At 42.4% G+C, this 23,498-nt stretch overlaps 1 protein-coding gene across 1 annotated transcript in view; it reads left to right on the top strand.

The window, feature by feature from the left end:
• The first annotated feature begins 6,623 nt into the window (after positions 1 to 6,623).
• LOC145411528 (cytochrome c oxidase subunit 7A, mitochondrial-like) overlaps positions 6,624 to 23,498 on the top strand; it is a 28,730-nt gene continuing 11,855 nt past the window's right edge. The window contains exons 1-2 of the mRNA XM_080281539.1: positions 6,624 to 6,706; positions 19,557 to 19,658. Of these exons, the coding sequence (XP_080137665.1) occupies positions 6,692 to 6,706; positions 19,557 to 19,658 (117 nt within the window). The 5' untranslated portion in view covers positions 6,624 to 6,691. The remainder of the gene's footprint in view (positions 6,707 to 19,556; positions 19,659 to 23,498) is intronic.

The raw sequence follows: 23,498 nt of genomic DNA on the forward strand, positions 1-23,498 counted from the left end.
AAGTTGTGTAGATTGGCTTGGGAAGAGGGAAGGGTTCCAGAGGACTGGAAATCAGGTTTAATTGTTCCTTTATACAAAGGAAAAGGGGAGAGAGAAGTATGTGGTAACCATAGGGGTATTTGCCTTCTTAGTGTGACTGGTAAAATATATGGTAGACTACTCATTGATAGGGTTAGGCATATGACAGAGGAGCTAGTTGGAGAAGAACAAGGGGGGTTTAGGAAGGGAAAAGGGTGTGTAGATCAGATATTTATTCTAAGATGTTTAGTGGAGAAGTATCTAGAGAAGGGAAGGAAAGTGTATGCTGCCTTCATGGACTTGGAGAAAGCTTATGACAGAATAGATAGGCAAGGTATGTGGAAGGTATTAAGAATATATGGAGTGGAGGGGAAATTGCTGAGTGCTGTGAAGAGTATGTATGAGAGAGCTAGGGCTACGGTGCGAGTGGATGGTGAGCTGAGTGAGTTCTTTGATCTCAATGTGGGACTGAAACAGGGTTGTGTGATGTCTCCATGGCTGTTTAATATATACATGGATGGGGTTGTAAAGGAGGTGCAAGGTAGGGCAGTGGATGTGGGGATGGCTCTAATGAATGAGGGTGAGATTTGGAAGATTCCGGTGTTGCTGTTTGCTGATGATACAGTATTGTTGAGTGAAGATGAATGGGAGTTGCAAGGTTTGGTGAATGAATTTGGGACAGTGTGTTGGAGGAGGAATCTGAAAGTTACTGTAAACAAAAGTAAAGTTATGGTGTTTGAGAGGAATGAAGTCACAGAGTGTGCAGTGAGGTTGGATAGTGAGGATATGGAGAATGTGAGTGCATTCAAATACTTGGGTAGTGTGATGAGTAAGGATGAAACTTTGGGGGATGAAGTGCGTGAAAGAGTACAGCAGCGAAGGAAGGTTGTTGGTACACTGAAAGCAGTGATGAGAAATAGGGAGGTGAGTATGGAAGTTAAGAAGTCATTGCATGATAGTATTGTGATCCCTACCCTGACGTATGGAAGCGAGGCGTGGACCTTGCAAGAGGGGAACAAGTCAAGAGTGAGAGCAGTGGAAATGAGTTACTTGAGAGGAGCATGTGGAGTGACGTGGAGGGACAGGTTGACGAATGAAGAAGTGAAAGAACGTTGTGGGGTGGATGTGGATGTGGTTGAGAAGATTAGGAGTGTAATGCTGTGTTTTTAAGGCGACTTCTCGTCGTAAAAACACGAGCACTGGAACGGGGCCCTTTTACTAGACCGGATGTAATGCACTAACAAAGGAACAGGGCATAAAAAGAGACAGTACACCGAATCACATCTATTGCTTAAGTTCTACTCATTACAGTGTACATACAACAATATTTGACACATAATAGAACAAAGATACAATATTACACTCGTTTACATAGCCTGATCCAGTATACATTAATACATGGCAGAGGGCAGTCGTGGATATGTTTTACTGTTACTTAGATGAGATATCACTTCACTGTGGTTGTCAGTTTGGATTAATTATCGTGTCACTGGTGGATAATAATAAATGGGGGAGTCTTAATTTGGTTCACTGTGATCGGGAGTCTGTGGCGGAGATATTACTATAATAGAGGTAGGGTGCGTATGGCGACATCCGACACTGTCACCAAGTCGCGGGGGAACACTTCACTTGCCTTTCGGCTCACTCACGCACCTACCTCTAGTTCCACAGAAAACTCCCCGTTTCCTTCCTATAGAGGGGGACTGAACTGTTTAACGCTTGCACACGAATTTCTATGATACCACTGTTTAATATATCTTTTATTAGACACTGCCACTGTGCACTGGATCACTGTCACTGTATTCGGGGTCACTGTCACTGTATTTGTTTTACCCTTGTTTCTTGGGTGGTTAAGTCACTGGTACTTACTGTCAGGGAGGCTCCCTTGTTTGGGGCCTCGACCTGAGGGGCGGCTCCTTCCTAGGGCCGCGCTGGTGGGGTGCAGGGAGGCCCTGTGGTCTGGGGGCCTCGACCTGATCGGGGGCCCTCGGGGCTAGGGCCGAACAGTCGGAGGATTCGGGCCTGCTTCCTCTGCTTCCGGGGAGTGAGGGAGCCTGGGTCTCCGTCGTCGTGGACTGCGGTGGAAGGCCTGGGCGTCCTGGGACTGCGGGTGCTCAGGGGGAGAGGCGCCGTCAGGGCTGGGCTGTGGCAGCGTCTCCTGTAGGGCTCCGACAGGGCTAAGGAACGCCCGGGTGTGGGCGGTAAATCCGCTATCGGGCCTTGCCACCACTCTAACGCCTCCTCTTGGCCAAGAAGCCTGGATGGCGACGAAGGGCTCCCCGAAGGGAAAGAGGCTAAAGGGAGACTCACGCTCTTCGTGGTTCCCTGAGTGTGTTCATAGGGCTGAGTTGGGGCTCTACTTCTCCTAGTGTGGACTTTGGCTGGAGCCGTGAACTTGCCCGGCGTGCGAGGAACACCTATAGGGTGATCGAGGTCGCCCTTTCGCCGAGGCAAGAGGCCGTCGACGTGGTGTTCCTCCCACAGTAGGAGACAAGCCGAAGTGAGGGGCTCAAGAGCCGCACTCTCTCCAATACGGACAGATCCTACCGTCAGGGAATTCTCCACCCTGGTACGTGCCCCAGCCGGAGCCGAGTGTCTGCCCGTACGGGAAACGACTAACGGAGAAACGGGATCACCCGTCTGCTCCGGCGAGAGGCCGGCCCCGAGTCGCCGCTTCCGTAATTGGGTAGCGCTACACGTACGGTAGCAGGGTCTCTACCCTGGACCGTATTCTGGCCGTAGCCAAAGTACAGCTGGAGAGGGATGCACACAGGCAACTCTCTCTCCTCAGCGTGTTAAGGCCGGAGCCTGGGGTCACCTTCCCCTTTACACACTCTGTCAGGCCGTAGCCTGTGTCTATTTCTCTCTTATGGCCGTAGCCTTGGGCCTCTTCCTGCCCTTGGGCCTCTTCCTGCCCTAGAGGGTGTAACAAGACCGTCAAGACGGTGTTACCTGGGACTGACCTCTTTTCAGTCCCACCCCTGGTCTGACGGTCACTACCCCGCCTGCACAGTAGTTCAGTTTGCCTGAACGCCTGGGGTTGGGGCACTTGCGGGGAATAGGGGCTCAGGGTCAGGATGCCCCGATGACCCTCTTGCCCGAGGTCACTAACCTCACCGGTGTGTCCTCCTGGGGTGGTGGTGGGGTGGCGGCTCGGCGGTGGTGTGGGGGGTGGTGAGGTGGGAGGTCCAGAGGCGGTCACGGCGGGCATTTTAAGGAGAAACACACTGAAGTGGTTTGGACATGTGAAGAGAATGGAGAATGAAAGACTGACTAAGAGGGTGTATGTAGGTGAGGTGGAGGGAGGGAGAGGGAGGGGTAGACTGAGGATGAGGTGGAGGGATGGAGTAGAGAGGTATATGAGGGAGGGGGGGTGAGTTGGGGGGAGGGTAGTCAAATGGTGGGTGACAGAGCGACTTGGAGGTGTTTTGTCTTCGGCCACCCTTTGCGGGATTAGGGTGTCGGGATATAGATAGATAGATAGATAGTTTAATACTGAAGGGGCAAAGACGCCAGTTTTGTGAAACTGAGTTATAGGCAGTGTTTGATGGGCAAAACCTTCCTGTAGCCATGCGATAAAGGCAAAAGTGACAATTCATTAAATTAAATTAGATAAGATAAAATTAATGAAAATTATTTGGTTGCCTTCTGAAAATTTTTATACTTTTTCTTTGGTATCTAGTGCTTACTTTCATAGGAAAAAATTTATGCACGTGTGCCATTATTTCCCAGTAAACGAAAGTGTACATACTATCTATCTATCTATCTATCTATAGCCCGACGCCCTAATCCCGCAAAGGGTGGCCGCAGACAAAACGCCTCCAAGTCACTCTGTCACCCACCATTTGACTACCCTCCCCCCAACTCACCCCCCCCTCCCTCATATACCTCTCAACTCCATCCCTCCACAAGTGTACATACTACATAAAAAAAAAAGACAAAACATTTTTAGAATATTTTCCGTCATTGTATGTAGAAATTCCAGAGAAACATTTCTTCCATATATAGATACATAAAAGAGAAAGTTTTTCTGTCTCTGTTTGTCCTTCCTGGAAAATGAGGGGAATGCATATCTCTAAACACCTCTAACAGGGGATGCATGTCTCTTAACAGCTGTAACGGGTATAGCTTTTTACAGGAAATGTAGATGTGTACATTACAGTTGCCAAAACTTTGTGAAATGTTAAAATTGCAAAAAGATGAATTTTGTGTTTCTCTGTTTGTCCATGGTTGATGCTTCTAACAACACTTTTTGGAGTGTTAGAGGGGAACAGGTCAGGTGAACTGCACAAGCAGGGTGAGGAGAAATTCAAATGCAAATTTGAGGATTAGACTGAGAACATAATTCATATTAATTTATGAATCATACAATGTTGAGTGAAGACGAAGGAGAGCTGCAAGGCTTGGTAGATGAGTTTGGGAGAGTGTGTAAGAATTGGAATCTAAAGGTGAATGTAGGGAAGAGTAAAGCGATGGTCTTTGAGAGAGGTGAAGTCAGTGAATGTACAGCGAGGTTGGATGGTGAGGAATTGGAAAATGTGAGTACGTTTAAGTACTTGGGTAGTGTGATGAGTAAGGATGGAGGTTTGGAGGGTGAAGTGCTTGAAAGGGTACAGCAGGGAAGAAAGGTTGCTGGTTCCTTGAAAGCAGTGATAAGAAACATGGAAGTGAACATGGAAGTGAAAAAGTTACTACATAACAGTATTGTGATACCAACTCTAACATATGGAAGCTTGGACGTTGCTGGAAGGACACAAGTCAAGAGTGAGAGCAGTGGAAATGAGTTATTTAAGAGGAGCCTGTGGAGTCACATGGAGAGACAGGCTGACAAATGAGGATATAAAGGAGCGTTGTGGTGTGGATGTGGATGTGATAGGAAGCGTTAGGAGGAATACACTGAGGTGGTTTGGCCATGTGGAGAGGATGGAGGGTGAAAGACTGACGAAGAGAGTGTATGTTAGTGAGGTGGAGGGGGGAGGACGGAGGGGGAGGCCGAGGATGAGATGGAGGGATGGGGTGGAGAGGTATATGAGAGAGGGGGGGATGAGTTGGGAGCGGGGCAGTGAAATGGCGAGGAACAGGGCAACTTGGAGGCGATTTGTTTGTGGCCACCCCGAATGGGATTGAGGCGTCTGGCAATAGATAGATAGATAGATAGATTGTTTGACCCATATTGGATACATTTATGTGAAGCTACAGAATGTGGTGAAAGTTTTTTTGCATATGAGATAGAGCCAGGATTCCAGGGACTTAAATGATGAATGATTCGAATCGTGGCCCATTGCATTGGGCAGTCTGGATGTTGCTACTCCTCACCCTGCCCTAGGGTGGGAATGGAGGAAAAGATGATGATGATGAATTTTATATATATATATATATATATATATATATATATATATATATATATATATATATATATATATATATATATATATTGGAGAAATGGAGTTCCCCCGAGCTAAGCCCTGTATTGGACTATATAGCCCCGTTAGGGTTACAGGGGGGAGCTACCCCTCCCGGCACGGCAGCCCGGGCGAGGCTCAAACTCGCAACCCCCCGATTACGAGTCCAGCGCGCTACCACTGTGCTACGGCGCCCCCCCCATATATATATATATATATATATATATATATATATATATATATATATATATATATATATATATATATATATATTATGGTAGGTGGTGGCATTCACCGCCCAGTGCTGCTCTCGGGTGGCTGCCCTTTCCTCTCTTGCTTCCCCTTATGTCCTTCTTTCCTTTTTTCTTTCCTCTTCCTTCTGTGTGCAGGGGACTACACTGAGTGTGAAACTAAATGATTTCCTGTACACCTGGAAACCAGTTATTATGCTGGGTGGTAACCATAAAACCAAACTATGGCGCCTGGTGGTTTAGTGAGTAATTAAGGCACTCCAACCGTATGAACCTATAGTGATGAGTCTATACCCAGGTGCCATAATCCTGTAAGGAATGGTCGTTTGTCTTTGAGTTAATCCACCAACCCACACGTATACATGTAGGGAACACATATGGGTTAGTTATATGGTTTCCATCCAGCACTGCAAATGGTTTCCTGGCTTGTTGAAAACTATAAGGATTATCACTCAATGTTTAGCCATCTAAAAAGGAAAGAGGAGTAATGAAAAGTGAAAGGAGAGATTGTAGAAATAGGAAGATAGGAGGCAGACAGAAGTAGAATGATGAAGGTGAAGGAAGAGGTAGGCAGCACTGCACAAGAGAGTGGATGATGGTCGCCACCGATTTGGTAAATGCTCGTAACTAAGATATATTTTTGTAGGATGAACGAAAAGTGTGAACTTTCTGCACTTCTTGTCCTTCTTGCAAAAACTAATTACAGTTAGTATGGAGAAATGATCATAAATTTGTGAATCCGGGCCCTTGGGGCTTGGAACCGCTCGATTAATGTTTTGTATAGTTAAATTTCCCGCTGAAAGATGGATCATCTACCTAGTAAATGCATTTTTTACTCTTTCACTTTTGTCACGAGTTTTATTCAGCTTGATATTCTTTGAGGGGAATTAAATGATTTAATCTGAATGTAATATAGAATTTTAGAACTTAATTTATAGAGAACCGGAGGTAGGGTCGGGACCCGACCGGACTGAGCCTGGAGCCATCTTGTAAGAGGTGGGCTGTATTGGTCTACGCAAAATGAATACTGCACGTGTAAGTATATTTAAGCGTATTGTAGTTGGAACTGATGTATTTTGAGATAGCTTCGTCATATGAATCATACAGGCCCCAGTAGAGGTGTTATTGACTAGATGTGATTAGTAAGAGGTGTTAATACAGCGAGGCAGGGACCCCGGCGGTGATGCAATGGATCAGCTGATTGGCTCTACATACATTGTATCAAATAATTATGTATACTTTAATTGCCCTAATCTATAGTAACAATTATACAGGAAGTTGAGTGCCAAATTTTACATAACGGTAGACGATTACACCTGGATCTGACCTAAATTTGTTGAGTTTGGGAATTGCAACACCGGTAACTTACCTATGGCCTAAGATTTTTGGTAAAACTTTTGGTAAATTTTTGGGATTACACCCAAGTAACGGACACTGAAATTAATATGGTCATTGCTGAATTTAAGCAGTTCTAAGCATGTCCTCATATATAAGCATTCGTAGCAAATGGTTTGTACATAAGGAAGGTGATGGAGGGGTGAGAATCATCTCAGTCTGACCTAACCTTATTTAATTTAATCTGACCCAACCCACCTAACCTAACCTAATTTAATCTAGTCTGGGTGAAGATTTGATAACAGACAGAACCATGAGCGAACAACCCCCACTCTCACTCTTTATCTAGCTACTTAGTACTAAAAAGTGCATTTGCAACAGATGTATATAGAAAAATTTTTATTAAAATTGCATAAACTAAATGATGAACATATGAATTTCATTCTACGGTATTTGGGTGTATTTCTGAAATAATAGCAAACTTTTTTTTCCTAGGGGCATCACTAGACTGAGTATTTGGTGTGGCAAATTTTCTTGAACTCTGAAAAGGGATTGGGTCAGTTTGCAGTTTCATATAAGCTAATCACAGGGGGTTCCTCATCGGCATTGTGCTTTTATTGATTGCTGGATTTAGATATCACAAATTAAATTACCGGGTATTTGAAATGTTGTACAGTGGTAGTGTTGTACTTTGAAATTAGACTAGGTTAAGTTAGGTTAGTTTAGGTTCAAAACACAGTGCCTGACCAATATATTCATCCGTCCATCCAATCCTGTGTCGCCTCATGAGGACCGTAGGAACCCGGGGCTGGGCAAGATGAGAGTGACCAGCCTCACTCATCGCTGAGTGGCATTTACGTGAGCAGTAAACCCCAACCATCCCTTGGATGTAAACCTACACAGGCTCATTCTGATTGAAGTGCCCTAATTACCCACTAAACCACTAGATGCCATAATTTGGTTATATGGTTACCACCCAGCATAGTACCGGTAAATGGCTTCCTGGTGTACAGGAAACCACTTGACTTGTCACTCAGTGTAGAGTCACCCATAGGCAGAAGGAAGAGGAATGAGTGAATGAAACAAAGACAGAAGAGGAAGGAAGGAAGAGAGGAAAGAGCAGAGCGCAGACACCCAAAGCAGCACTACATCGAGTGAGTGGATGGTGGCCCTCCTCCCACTGACCCAGTTTATCACAATGCTAGTTCCATATAGCTATTTGCTGCAAGTGTTCACAATATACTGTAAAAAATTTTAGAAAGTAATAGGCTAAATAAATGTAAATGACAGTGATTCAGCAATTTGAGCTGTTACCCTATAGACCTATACTCTCAAGGAAAATACTTCGTAGACATACACTTTAAGCAGTAGAAGCACCTAACCAATTCATTTGTTCTTCTTCCTGATAGTCTTATATTTTTCTGATTGCAGTATAGATTTTATATATGTGGTAAATTATCCATCTCTTTGTATGTATATTTATGATAAATTATTATGGGAGGCTGATAATTAGGCATTAGAAATAATTGCAACAGAGCTGCAGTAGAAATCTCCAGTAACCTGGTATTATGTAGAGTTGGTTGAACAGATAAGAAACTTACCGGGTAAACCTTTTATACATGAATCAGAGCACTGTTGCCCTTTCTTCAGTGGAAGGTCATTTGCATTGTCTTTGAATGTTGATACAGCATCTCAGAAACCCCATTGGACGTTCTTAACATTTTATTGATGGCATCCTGTAGTAAAACTACAGGTATCATCGTTAAACTGTATTTAGCTGCTTATGTAAATCCTAATTTTGTATCTTTGTGACTATAGGGTTGCACAATGCATTTTTCAGTCTCTGTCGTAATGTTTTTATGTTTTCTGTGACAGTAGTGGTGTATGACATACAATATAGTTTTTCTTGTTCTTGATAGCAGTTATCAAGTTCCTACAAGCTCTGCTTGGGCAACCTTGCCTTTGTCTGTAATGGCACGTGAACTTGTGTGTCAGAAGACGCCTACACAGAATCACAGACTGTAAGGTAGACACTGTGCCACAGGTTAGTAATGGCCAATGATGTTCTGGAGTGTATGCTTCTGCAATTAATACTTGGGGTCTCATCATAGTCATACAAACTGTGGCTGCCGAATGAGGATAATATGACATAGGGGTAGATACACAACACAAAATTCTTACTGCAGTATATATTGTACAAAATTATTCCAAAGATAAAAGGTTTGATGTGAAATTGTTAGAGTAGCTATTTTATTTATTACTCTTGTAGATTGATGTTGGCGGCTTGTAGAAAAACAAACCATTTTACACTGCCAAACTCAAGAAGTTGCTGGCAAGTAAACTCCAGTGTGCTTGTTAAATTTGCTTGTGAAATTTGACATTTTTCTAAAAACCGAGTTTAGCAAAATGTTACTAGCAGGCCATGATTGAAAATGTATCAGTAGTCTAAGGTTGGCAGCCATGAAGTATTGACAATTAATTCTCTTTGGCTTTGGTTGTGTTAAGAAGGTCATCATTTGTACATAACTTGGCTGTGACAGCCATAAAAAAGGGCTTCCTCTTCTTTAAGATGCCTCTTTGATTTATCACTGAAGGAAAAACATTGTTTAGGCCACCAAGAGTGTATATTAGAATACTGTACTTGTATTGCTATTACTCATGATTTACATAATGTTACAAGGAAAAATTATTTTCAACATTGGTTCCAACCCTTCATGCAGTGTAAATAGGCTGCTGTATAGACCATGATTTGCATCTTTAATGCTTTGTACACCATGTGGGGTCAGATTGACTCCACATTTTAAAAACAATGCTATGGGTCCCAGATCCCACGCCTAGGCCTGGGACTGTGCGGGTGGGTGGGGCCTGTAGTATGTTTCTCCCCGTTATTTATTCTTACCAGATTATGACTAGAAAGAAAGATCTTCTAAGCAACCCTGAGGAAACTAAATTACTCAAGGGGATCAGAGCGGCATCATGGAATGTGGGAGGTTTGAGGGGTAGAGTGGAGGAGGCATTTGAGGTATTTAGTAGGAGGTGGGTGGATGTGGGATGTATTTACCTATTTGTAGTATACAGGAATTGAGCAATGCTCATGTTGTCCTGTCTCCATATCCACATTTATCAAGTCTACCTTTACACACATGGATGTTTTTCTCATGCACCACCTCTTTGTCTAAGTCGTTTCAAATATTTAAGAATATACCTAATTGTGATATACACGGAATGTACTATGCTCGTGGGTTTCCGTCGCTGTTTCTCAATAAGTCGAATTTAACTTTAAACTCGTTTAAGTTTTTAGACTGGACGATCTCTTTGTCCAGGCTATTCCATAAGTCTATACTTCTGTAAGGAAAGCTATATTTCTTGATATCCTTCAAGCAGCTTGACTTTTTCAATTTCATTCCATGTCCTCTTGTTGCTCTCTTATCCCATACAAACAGATCTTCTTTGTCAATTTTATCTACTCCCACCATGGTCCTGAACACCGCAATCATGTCTCCCCTCTTTCTCCTTTCCTCTAACGAAGGCAAATCCAGTTTTTCCAGCCTCTCTCTGTATGACAGGTCTGTCAGACTGGGGACCATCTTGGTTGCTGTTCTTTGTATTCTCTCAATCTTGTTTATATCTTTCTTTTTGTGTGGGGACCACACTACCGCTGCATATTCTAACCTGGGGCGGATCATGGCCACTATCAATTTTTTCATCATTTCCTCATCCATATAATGAAATGCTACTCTTATGTTAGTCAAGAGCTTATAAGTCTCTCCAACTATCTTGTTAATGTGCTTTTCTGGTGACAAACTATCTTGGACCAGCACTCCCAAATCTTTCTCTTCTCTCCTTTTTGTGATTAATTCATTACCCAAAAAATAATTCAGTGATGGTCTCCTGGTACTTTTACCCATTTCCAATATTTTACATTTCTTTACATTAGATTTCATTTCCCACGTCCGGCTCCAATTGTGTATCCTATCCAAATCCTCCTGCAGTATTTTACAATCCTCCTCAACCTCGATCTTCCTCAAGATCTTTACATCATCAGCAAACAGACTCGCATAACTGTTCACTCCATCTACCATATCATTTACGTAAATCAGGAACATTACTGGCGCCAACACTGAGCCTTGAGGGACTCCACTTGTTACTTCCCTCCATCCAGACATCTTTTCCTTTATTACTGTCCTCATTTGTCTGTCTCTCAAAAAGTCTCTCATCCATTCCAGAAGTTTCCCCTTTAGTCCTCCTATATATTCTAGTTTCCACATTAGTCTCTTATGAGGTACCTTGTCAAAGGCCTTCTCTAAGTCTAAGTACACACAATCCACCCAACCATCTCTCTCCTGTACCACATCAATCGCTCTTGAGTAAAAGCTCAACAAGTTTGAAACACATGACCTTCCACTTCTGAATCCAAACTGACATTCAGCCAAAATATTCATCTCTTCCAGATATTTTATCCATCTGTCTTTCAGGATTCTCTCACACAATTTTGCGACCATGCTGGTTAGAGACACTGGTCTATAATTCAGGGGTTCTTCCCTGTTTCCTCCCTTGTAAATTGGTACCACATTTGCCCTCTTCCATTCTTTTGGCACTTTCCCCTCTTCCAGTGAGCATACAATTAAGCTGTGAATTTTATCCGCCAGTTGTTCTCTGCATTCCTTCAGTACCCAATTAGAAATTCCATCAGGTCCTGGGGCTTTCCTTACATCTTGAGTTTCCAGTAATTTATACACTTCCTGCACCTCCACTTTTATATCTTTCATCACCGTAACATTTCTAATCACTCCCTCCCCTTCCACAAGCTCCTTTTCTTTAGTGAAAACTGACTGGAAACGTTTGTTCATTATTTCTGCTTGCATTGCCGCATCCTTAAAGACCTCTCCATCTACTTTCAGCTTGGTGATTCCTTCCTTTTGTTTCAGTTTGCCATTAACAAATCTGTAAAACAGTTTGGGTTCATCCTTGCATTTGTCAATTATACCTTTTTCAAAATTCCTTTCTTCTTCCCTACGTATTCTTGTGTATTCGTTTCTTGTTCTTTTATATTCTTCCTTTGTTCTGTCGTTACCTCTCTTTCTCCAATTGTTCCACGCCTTATCTCTCTCTTTTTGGCTATCATACACCTTCTATTAAACCACTCCTTTTTCCTGTTTTCTTTCCCTCTTACTCTTGGTACAAATTTTTCCACTCCCAAATTATAGAGGTCTAGAAAGATATCCCACTTCCTCTGTATCTCTCTTGTTTCTCTTAATTTTCTCCAATCCGCATTTTCAAAAAAGTTTCTCAATCCTGTAAAATTTGCTTTGCCAAAGTTGTATCTTCCCTGTCTATGAAGCTCGTCTCTTGGCTCGACGTTTCCTATTAACATCTGGAACTCAATGACCACGTGATCACTTTTTCCCAAAGGACAGAGATATTCCAATGATTCTATTACATCGGGTTCTTTGGTGAACAGTAAATCTAACCTTGCTGGTGTGTCCTCACCTCGAAACCGTGTCTCTTCCTTGACCCACTGCGTCATCACATTATTCATTATTATATTTAATAACATAGTACCCCACGAATCCTCGCCGCCTCCCGAGTACCATTCCTCCCAGTTCACCTCTTTACAATTAAAGTCACCCACCAAAATTATATTATTGCTCTTCTCAATTATTTTTTGCAAGTAGCTAGCCATATCTGACAACATCTCATGGTATTCGTCATCCTTCCATGCTCTCGTCTTTGGGGGAACATACATTACCGCCATATCTCTCTTAACATTCTCTCCAGTTTCTAATTTCATATATATCACTTCAGCCCTGCCTTCTCCCATTTCCACAGTATCTACATTTATGTTGTTCTTCACTGCTATCATCACTCCTCCTCCCTTTTTTTCTTTCCTGTCTTTTTCTCCACAGTTTGTATTTACCATCTCCCAAATGAACATCAATATCTTCTCTTAATTTGGTCTCTACAAGGCACATGACATCAGGTTCATGTTCTCTCAAGAAATCATTAATTTCGATCCTTGTCGATATGAAACCATCAACATTAGTATATATCACCTTCAAATTATTTTTGACATTATTAATACCCTCTTCTCTCCTACTCTCTGTCCGTACCACTTCTTCAACTTCTGATCTTTCACAACCATCCCCCCTAGTTTCCTTCACTTCTATTTCCTTAAATACCATTTCCTTACTTTCATATCCAATACTCTCCAAAAAAAGTATTACGTTCTTCCTCTGTCCTCTTATCATTTTTTTCCTTTACTTCTTCCTTTAATGATTTTAAAACTTCTCTTTCTTCTTCATTCAGATCTTTTCTTATTATAATATTTTCCATCCCCGCCTCTTTGCTTAATTTCCAGGTCACTTTAAGTATCTCATTTATTACACTTTCTGATGTAAACTTGACTCTCATTGGTCTTGTTTCCCCTTTCTTATAAGGCCCTATCCTCCTTACTTCCTCAATTTCTTTTACCCACTTGTCTCCTTCGGGGTCAATCTTGCCTAATATTCCTCTCACCATGTTCGTGTCTTTCTCGAGTCTTGCGAACCTAACCTTTTCTTCCTCTTCCCTGTTTCCAAATACTACCACACATCTGTTCCTTTCTACAGTTTCTCTCACTATTTTCTCTTTTTTCTTCAGTATTTTCACTACATTTTCTTCCATTTCTTTCTTGTTCATTTCCCTTTCTTCCTGGATGATCTCTCTTAAGCTGACCACTTCTTTCTGTTCTTCTTCTACGTGTGCCCACTTTGCCTTGTGTTCTTCTAGTACATTACTCACCTTCTCCGTTTTATTAGTACTCTCTTCAAGTTTCCTCCTCAGTTCAACATTCTCCCTCTTCAAATTCTTAATCTCTTCATTGGCTGTTTCGTTGGACTGGATTAGACTCTGTATGGTGGTTTCCGTATTTCCTGGCACATCCTTTATCACTAGATTCTCTACTTTTTTTTCGAGTTCACTAATCCTCATAATTAATGTTTTCACCAGGTCCATGACATTAGTATTAGCATCAAATCCTTGAAATTCCATTCCCTCATTGTTTACATTTTCGGCCATCTTTAACGTACCGGTAAAGTACCTAAACAGCTGTTACCGAATAAGCCACAAACATTCATGTATACTATTGCCAACAAATCTTTACATTTTTGGTAGTCTACCAACTTTCATTATTTTAAATTTAAAGAATGACCCTAGGAGACAGGACAGACAAAATTCCTGAAACTACTCAAGGTTAGGAGCGATGCCTGGGACGACCTCTCTCTTCGGCTGCTCGTGTGTGTAGGTTAAGGGGGAAGTCAGGTATAGAGGAGGATCAGCTAGAATGATTGCTGGGAGTGATGCATGTTACAAGTTGTTTTGGCAGGGTAGAGCAGATGGATATGGTAATGTGGGTGTGTAAGTTGGGGAGAAATGGGTGGAATATGTCATGAATGTGGTGAGAGTCAGTGACAGGAGAGTAATAGTGACCATTTTGTTCAGTCGGATTATGTTTGCATTCATATCGACGAATGCACCACAGGCAGGCTTGGATTAGGTAGAGAAGGATAGATTCTAGGATGACCTAATATGTGTAATAAGTGGTATTGGAGATGATGAGATTGTAATTTTAAAGGGGATTTAAATAGTCATGTAGGTGAAGCAGATCAAGGATATGAAGGAGTATGTGGGGGATGTGCATATGGTACAAGAAATGAGGAAGGGGAGAGGATACCTGAGTTGGGGAGACAATGAACATAAGTGTGTGCAACACAAATTTTAGGAAACGAGAGAGTTGGTTGATTACCGTACATATGAGTCTGGGGGAAATAGCAGCCAGATAGACTGTTTCATGATCAGGAGGGCTGATAGGAGGTTAGCGAGGGAAGTTAAAGTTATAGGGAGCGAGGAATGTGTGCTGCAACACAAGTTATTGATATGTGACATGGTACTTAAGGAGTGGGTGATGAATAAGGGGACCAGTGCACTTAGGAGGAAAATACCGGTATGTAAGTTGAAAAACCAACCAGTAAGGGATGCCTTCTATAGCGAGATGAATAAAGTGGTGACTGAACAGGGAGTTGTTGATAGAAGTTTTAATGAACAACACAGAGCCCTCAAGAACAATCTCTTGAGAGTTACTGAGTCAGTGTGTGGGTGGACAAGGGGCCACCCAAGACATAAAGTAACTTGGTGGTGGGATGAGGGTGTAGAAGCTGCAATTAAGGAGAAAAGAAGGCTTTTCCGGGAGTGGAGAAAGGGTGGTAACAGAGAGGAATACTTGGCTACTAGGCTTAGGGCAAGAAAAGAGTTTTACAGGGCAAAGTCTGACTCTTAGAGACTTTTACTTGAAAACCTAAATAGTGGGGAAAAGAAGAATACGATAGTAAAGGTGGCAAATCAGATGAAGAGGGAAATGGGAGAAATGGAGTTCCTCCGAGCTAAGCCCTGTATTGGACTATATAGCCCCGCTAGGGTTACAGGAGGGAGCTACCCCTCCCGGCACGGCAGCCCGAGCGAGGCTCAAACTTGCAATCCCCCGATCACAAGTCCAGCGCGCTACCACTGTGCTACCGCACCCCCCAAAGATGAAGAGGGAGAATAGGGATATAGGCCTAGGTGAGCAGTGTGTGAAGAATGATGAAGGAAAGGTAGTGGTGAACAGTGGGGATATTAAAGTTGCCTGGAGAGAGCACTACAACCGGTTGTTGAATGAGGAGTTTGGCTGGGACAGGGAAGGTTTAGAGCCAGCAGATCCAGTTTTTGGCTCTTTGCCTTTGATTGATGCAGCTACAGTACTGTGAGCAGGGCAATAGGTAGGATGCAGGTGGAGAAGGCAGCAGGTGTGTCTGAGTTGACTGTGGAATTGGTGAAAGCCTCAGGAGGTACAAGAGTGTGGTTAGTCACTGATTTGGTACAAACGATTATATATGAGTGTGTTGTCCCAGATGATTGGCTGAAAAGTGTAATTGTAAATGTGCACAAGGAGAAGGGTGATGCCCTGGAAAGGTGAAATTATAGAGGCATAGAGCTTTTGGACGAGATATTGAAGATAATGGAGAGAGTTCCAGAAGGTATGATTAGAGAAAGAGTGAATATTGATTAGGTGCAGTTTGGGTTTATGCCAGGTAGAGGGGCCACTGATGCCACATTCATTGTTCAACAGCTTAAGGAAAAATATATAGGAAAGAAAAGGGAAGTGTACTTTGTTTTTGTTGATTTGGAGAAGGCCTTTGACATATTCCATAGAGAGGTGGTGAAGTGGGCAATAAAAAAGCTTGGGATCAAGGAGTGGCTGGTTAGGGTGATTATGGCCATGTATGTGGGTGCCTGCACCCAGATAAGAGTGAATGGAGATTTGAGTGATGAGTTTTCCATGAATGCTGGTGTGTATCATGGGTCAGTTTTGAGCCCCTTGTTGTTTATTATGGTACTTGAAGCCCATTCACGTGACATCAGAAATTGACTCCCTTGGAAGATGTTGTATGCTGATGATTTGTTGTTGATTGCAGAGAATGAAAGGGAGGTGGAGGAAAGATTTAAGAAACGGAGAGATGGCATGGAGCACAAGGGCTTAAGAGTAAATGCAGATAAAACAAAAGCGATGGTATCTAGGGCTGGGGATGGTACTGTCAAAGAGGAGGAGTGGCCATGTCCAATTTGCCACAAGGGCATGGGAAGTACTGTAATTTCATTTTGTGCAGTGTTTGTGGTAAATGGGTGCATAAGAGATGTAGTGGTATTAAAGGTAGACTGCAAGATAACACTGATTTTATATATGCGGTGTGTTGGGGAGAGCATGTGGTGATTGCCAGGCATGAAAGGATTCAACTTGCTGGTGAGTCTCTTGAGTGTGTGGAAGGGGATTTTTTTGTTTAGGAGACTTGTTATATGCTGGAGGTGGGGCTGGAGCTAGCTCTCTGGCTAGAGGGAGGAGTGGTTGGAAGAAGTTAAGGGAACTGTTGCCTCTTAGGGCTTTCCATCCATGCTAAGGGATCTTTGTATGTGGCATGTGTTAGGAGTGTAATGCTGTATGGTAGTGAGACCTAAGCAATAAAGGAAGAGGATATTCACAGGCTCAAAGGTACAGAAATGGCAATGATTAGGTAGATTTGAGGTGTGTCCCTGAGTGTGAGACCTAGGGGGACCAGGTTTATGGTGGAAGAGTTGATAGATAGGATGGGATTGGAGTGTATTGGTGTTGTGATGAGGATGGGTAGATGGAGATGGTGTGGATATGTGGAGAGGATAGGGGATGATAATTGGGTCCCTTTTTTCACCATTACTTTTCTTGATCACTATTTTCAGAACTTCTGCCATACCCTCACCCATTTCAGCCTTGTCCACAGCTATGTCTTTCCTTGCCAGTATCATTACTCCACCTCCTATCTTTCCAAGTCTTTGTCTATTCCATACATTGTAGTTTCCTTCAGTTCCTGTGATATCTTCTGTGTCGTTTAATTTAGTCTCCACCAATCCCATAAAGTCTGGCTTATTTACACTAAGGTAGTCATTAATCTCTTCAAGTGAAGATAATTTTCCACCCTTTACCTACTTCTTTTAAGCCGATTCTTCTGCCGTGAATGGATTCCAGTACCACTTCCTCAGCTTTAGCTCCAAAAATCCCCAGTAGAATTTTTGCTTCTTCTCTGTTCTCATTTGTGTGTGTGTGTGTGTGTGCACGTGCGCCTGACCTGGGTGTGGGGTGGCTTGGCTTTAAAGTGATTGAATGTGGTGTTGCATTTCCTCATGGATCATGTGCCCTAAAACCCATAAAACATGACTGTAACATACTGTACATACCTCACTGTTGTGTAATTTTTTTTTTTTTTTTTTTTTTTTTTTTTTTTTTTTTTTTAATGACTAGCATATTACAGAGCATTTTTTTGGGAAAGCTGCTCTTTCATTCACTTAGGCTACTCCATTTTCCATGGTGGTTGGTGGAGATGTCCATCATCCCCTTTTCTGAGTCTGTCCTCCTCTCTTCTTTCTTTTCTCATTCTTCCTGTCACTATACAGTTGCTCTTTTTTCCACTTTTGGTATGGTAGCTGTACATTGGGTGACAAGCCAAATGGTTTCTTGTAACTCAAGAAACCATTTACAATGGTGGATGGTAACCATATTGCCAGACCCACTATTTTACGGTATTTTAATCTTGCCCACTGCATGGAACTGACTCTTTCTGTAGTTGGTATGTTTTTACCTGACAACTGGGTCATTCCCACAGATTGAGTACTAAGTCACTGCATGAAATTTAATGAACCTTGTTAAGTAAGAATCTACCTTCTTGGTTGCTAATCAAATTGACTCTCAAGTCAGGTTCACTTGGCTATTAACTGAGCTGATAAGAGTTTGGAATCTTCATCCTTTTAGAACAAACCCACTTTAGAAAGCTTCACACTTTTCTTTCCTCTGCTCCGATGCAAGCCTGCCCATCTTTGGTGTTCAGTTTGTCTTTTTGTCCCCTGCTCTTGATTGTATCATTCCATAACCCTTGTGCCATTAGGTCCCCCCCCCCCCCCACTTTTCACTTTTTTTTCACCCATTACATTTTCTTAGCTGATTTGACACGCTTTATATAATGTCTTCATAATCCATCCATATATCACCAGTAATATGTCATCCAATAGCTTCTCACTTTCAGACCTCATTTAAATAGTTGACTGCAATTTTACCTTGTGCTCATTTTAGCCTCATTCTGTATCACTTTACTCATTGTGTATTGTACACCCATGCTTACTTACCTTCTTGGCCTTCTTGTATAATATTTACTTTCATCAGATTATTTACAGTGGTATAGGGCAGTACATGTATATTGTGCTGAAGTGTTAGCTTGGTTTTATGTGAGAATGTACACACAACAAAAAAACTATCGTTACACCTTCTGCGCGATATAAAATGACACACGAATGAAGGTTTTTGATAACAGCCTCCTCCATTGGTATCCCTGCGTGTGTTTCTTGCATATTTATTATAAGCTATATCCATTGCTTCTCCCATGCATATTTCTACCTCGTCCTATTTGGCAACTCACCCACTGTCAGGCTTACCAACCCTAGCGAGACAGCCAGGTTGTTCAGTATGAAACACATCGGACCCCCCTGTAACGATAGTTTTTTTGCTGTGTGTACAGTGTGCTATGCATACTGATATATCTAGCATACATTAGCTATACAGGTATCATGAATTTGTTGCAAAACCTTAGATATAATTGCAGTACAGCATTAAAAACAAAACAAAAAACAAAAAAACAAAACAAATTGGATGGTTTGGCATATACTGTATTGCAGGTTTGTGGATGATGGTATAATATGGAGTGGATTTTGCTCAGTTATCTTTGATTACAGGTTGGCTGAGTTTTCAGTGATTTAAGTACAGTAATTTGCACTGGTATCAGTGTGCAGTGCACAAATTATCTAAAATGTAGGATACTGCAACAGCATGAAGGTGTTAAATATACTCATTAATAGGTCAGTTCATATCTCACACCCACTCCTGGTAAAATTGGATCATATAGTATGTGAATTTTTATTTAGTGTCTTGTCTTCATATGGTATTCTTTGTTTCCTGAAGGCTGTTGTACGTACCTTCACTAGCAGCTCTGCACGCCGAGCTGTTGCAGACCAGTCTCATCCGGGCTACCAAAAGATACGGCCTAAGATGTTCAGTTACCAGGTTAGTTACATGTTTTAGTAACAGCATGTGCTTTGTGTGATATGTGTGCTCAGATCTGAGTTCAAGCATGAATGATAGTCTTCTAGAGCTTTGTGTTGATAAACCCAAATGTTTGTTGTTAATAAGAGGAGATTTGTGTTGTGCAGTATTTCTGTGTGATTATTTTGATAGTTAACAGGGTGCAATTACTTGAGAATTGTGCTTCATTGTCAAATGTAAATACTCAGTACCATTATTTGTGGTAAAAGTTTATGATGTGTATTATTGTGCGAAGCTACAGAATGTGGTGAAATTTTTTTGGCCTATCAGATGGAGCAAAGAAATTGAGGACTTGAATGATCAGTGAATGGAAGCATGGCCCATTGAATTGATCAAACTTTGGCTGTCTGTACGTTGCAGCTTCTCACCCTGCTCAACGGTGGGAAATAGAGATGTACCGATACCAAAATTTTGACCGATACCACAAAATTGGACCGATACCGTTATTACTACCAATACCAATACCAGTGAGGGAGGGTGGTGCCTGCTGTCTGAGGGCCGTGGCAGGGCCCTGAGCCGCTGATGCGAGGCTACCAACCTGTCTTGTACATATCCATGGTGACAGATGTGGCTCATTACCGTACCAAAGAATGTACTGTATTACTACGCACCATGTACTCAAAACAGTATGATACTAAATAACTGGATACATTATTACCAATAATTTATTTTTCGTCCCTATGAAACATCCAAATTCTGTTTAACAAAATAACTTCCAGTGAATGATATGCTACACAAAAATCCTTTTAAGTACGGGTAGTATCGGCAGAAAATTTGCCGATACCGATTTCGATACTCTAAAAATGGGCCGATACCACCGATACCGTTACCCATACATTGGTACATCTTTAGTTGGAAAGGAGGTCCGGATGATCGTGATCATGATGATGATGATGATTAAAGATGCCTGGTTAATGCAAAGAAGGCAAGTTTATCTTCATGTTGGAGAAATGTTTGAAGCAAACCCACAGTATGCTGAACCTGTTACTCTTACAGCACCCATTTTCACAGTGTATTCTCTAATGGCCTCTGTCCTCCACCCCCCTCCTTTGCCCACCACAGTTCTAGCTCATCCCACCTGTTTCTTTGCTGACCATGTCCATTTGTTTACTGCCTACCACTACCACCACCATACACATTTATTTGTGGTAGATGTATAATATAAACCTTTGCTGCACTCAAACTACTGATTCTACAAGCTTCCCCTATCCTCATTTTCTCAAGGTATACTCTCCCCCCCCCACCACCACCACCAAAAAATTTCCAGCCTGTCCCATTGATTTCCTTCGCTCACCACGACCATTTCTTGACCCTTCCCCCCCCCCCCTTTTTTTTTATTGACAGTTTTCATGTGTGTAGCAGGTCAGGCTGTACTTTTTATTGCACTTGTACACATTATACATCATTCTTTGTGTTGGGGACAGCATATCTGTGGTAGCACTCGTGTTTCATAACTGTAGGGTTGGCAGTTCAAACCTGTGTCAGGGTAACATATTTTTTATGAGAGATGTTGCAGTCTCCTCAAGGATCTCTACTTGCCCTGCAGAGCTGTATGCACCCATCATTCAGTGTGCTACACAGTTAACATTTACAATGATTGTTGACTTCAACTTAAAGTGGGAGGGACATCTCATATCGAAGTACTGTATAGTTTTTTTCTTTTTCCCTCATATTAACTTAAATTGTGCAGTACATTTGAAATTTGAGGCAACTATATTTAAGCCATTTTTTGTTTCAGTTATATTTAAGTCGCTGAAGGTTCCTGGTTTCATTGTTTCACATCATATTTCTTTGTTTCTTGTATTTGCCAGCTTACTGGGTTTGGATGGTTTAACAAAGCCAGGGAAGTCCAACATTTTCAACATATGTCAGATTATTGAATACTGTATCATGTTTTACTGGTACAACATACAGTGCTCGTCAGAAGTATTCAGCGTTGTCCGCCGGGCGCGCAATACTTATGGCCCAAAAAGAATCACCCATTTTTAGGGGTAAGAATTGAGCCACAAGTTTGAGCTCCGAGCATGACGTCACGGTAGCCTGGGGCCTTCTGACGCGCTGGTTGGTTCCCGCCTCAGTCGCCCACGGGCTGCCTGAGAGAGAGGAACTCCGCCGAGTGTCCCTCTCAAATTGCGCCATTTTTTACCGAGTGTCCCGCAGTGTTTTGGCCTTCAAAACTTTGTTATGGCACCTACCCGTGAACTATCGAGTGAAATCATATCCCAGATCATTGCTCTAAAGGAGGCAGGCCACCAGACAAAGGAAATTAGTGAATTGGTTGGTGTGGCACGATCGACAGTGCGTCGTTGGTGTGCGCGGTTTCGGGAGGAAAACAGTGGTGAAGTTCCCACAAAGAAACCGAGGTCTGGTAGGCCTAGGAAAACTTCCCCAAGGTCTGTTAATGTTTTAAAACGTGCAGTGGAGTTTAATCCTCGTGTGAGTGCAAGGAAAATTAAGGAGAGCAACCCAGAAGTGTTTGATGAGGTGTCAGTGAGAACAGTGTCTCGTAGGGTGCATGAGCTTGGTTACACAAGTCACAGGCCTGTGAAAAAGCCTCTTCTCTCTAGCAGCCAGAGAATTCGTAGGCTTGCCTTTGCTAATAAATATCTAAATTGGGGTGAGGAGCAATGGTTGTCAGTGTTGTGGTCTGATGAGGCAACGTTTAGTGTTACCTGTAACAGAGGAGCATGCAAAGGTAGTGACCCACTTGACCCACGGTATGTAGAAAGCACAGTTAAACATCCTGATTCACTCATAGTATGGGGTTGTTTTTCAGGGAAGGGTTTGGGGAAGCTTGTTGTACTTCCCAAGAACCTCAGAGTGAATCAGGATGTTTACCTGGAGCTTCTGTGTGATCATTTACCAGACTCCTTCGAGCTAACAGGTGCACGAGTGTTTCAGCAGGACGGTGCACCTGCTCACAAGGCCAAATCGGTCACCAATTGGCTTCGTGACTGCGAGGTATCATTCATGACAGACTGGCCAGGAAATAGCCCAGACCTCAACCCGATTGAAAACCTCTGGTACCTCGTAAAGAAGAGTCTCCAAGGGAAGGACGTGAGCTCTCTACCTAAGCTGGAAGCCGCCATTCGTGACTCCTGGGACAAAATACCGCTCCAGCACCTCAGGAGCCTCGCCCTTTCACTTCCAAGACGTCTCAGGTCCGTGAAGAAACGTAAAGGCTACCCTACGAAGCACTAAAGGTAAATAAAATGCATTATTTATATGTTTTTTCAATGTTGAAAGGTTTGTTTCTCAGGAGGGACGCAGGGCGCTCCATACTTCTGACGAGCACTGTAGTATGTAAAATCTTTTGTTTACAAGAGCAAATTGCCATGTTACCATGTAGACATGATAGCATCTCATTAATCAAGTAAGTGTAGCAAATTATTATCTTTCTTGATAAATCCTGACTTTGAATGTCCTTGTACATTATGTTCACTGATGTTTAAAGTCTTATAGAATTTCTTATGAATAGATATTAGTCATCAAAAGAGTACACTACAGTACAAGTCCCATTATTCGGCATCTATGGGACCAGGATGATGCCGAGAAATTAGATTTGCCGAATAATCAAAAACCTACCTACCCACTCAGTACATTAAATATATTGGTGAACACTTATCACCACCTATGGTACGGTATTACAACTGCGTTTGGAGAGAGTACTGTATACTGTACAATACTGCAATCAATACAGTACTATACCTGAATCTGAATTATATATATATATTAGTGAACATATACAAGGGTAATGACACAGTAGGCCTTCAAGTCAGATAACACTTCCTGGATGGCCGA

The sequence above is a fragment of the Coenobita brevimanus genome, chromosome 90 (genome assembly GCF_032717465.1).
Source record: "Coenobita brevimanus isolate Jiangsu-jjx chromosome 90, ASM3271746v2, whole genome shotgun sequence".
In the NCBI taxonomy this organism is placed as follows: Eukaryota; Metazoa; Arthropoda; class Malacostraca; order Decapoda; family Coenobitidae; genus Coenobita; species Coenobita brevimanus.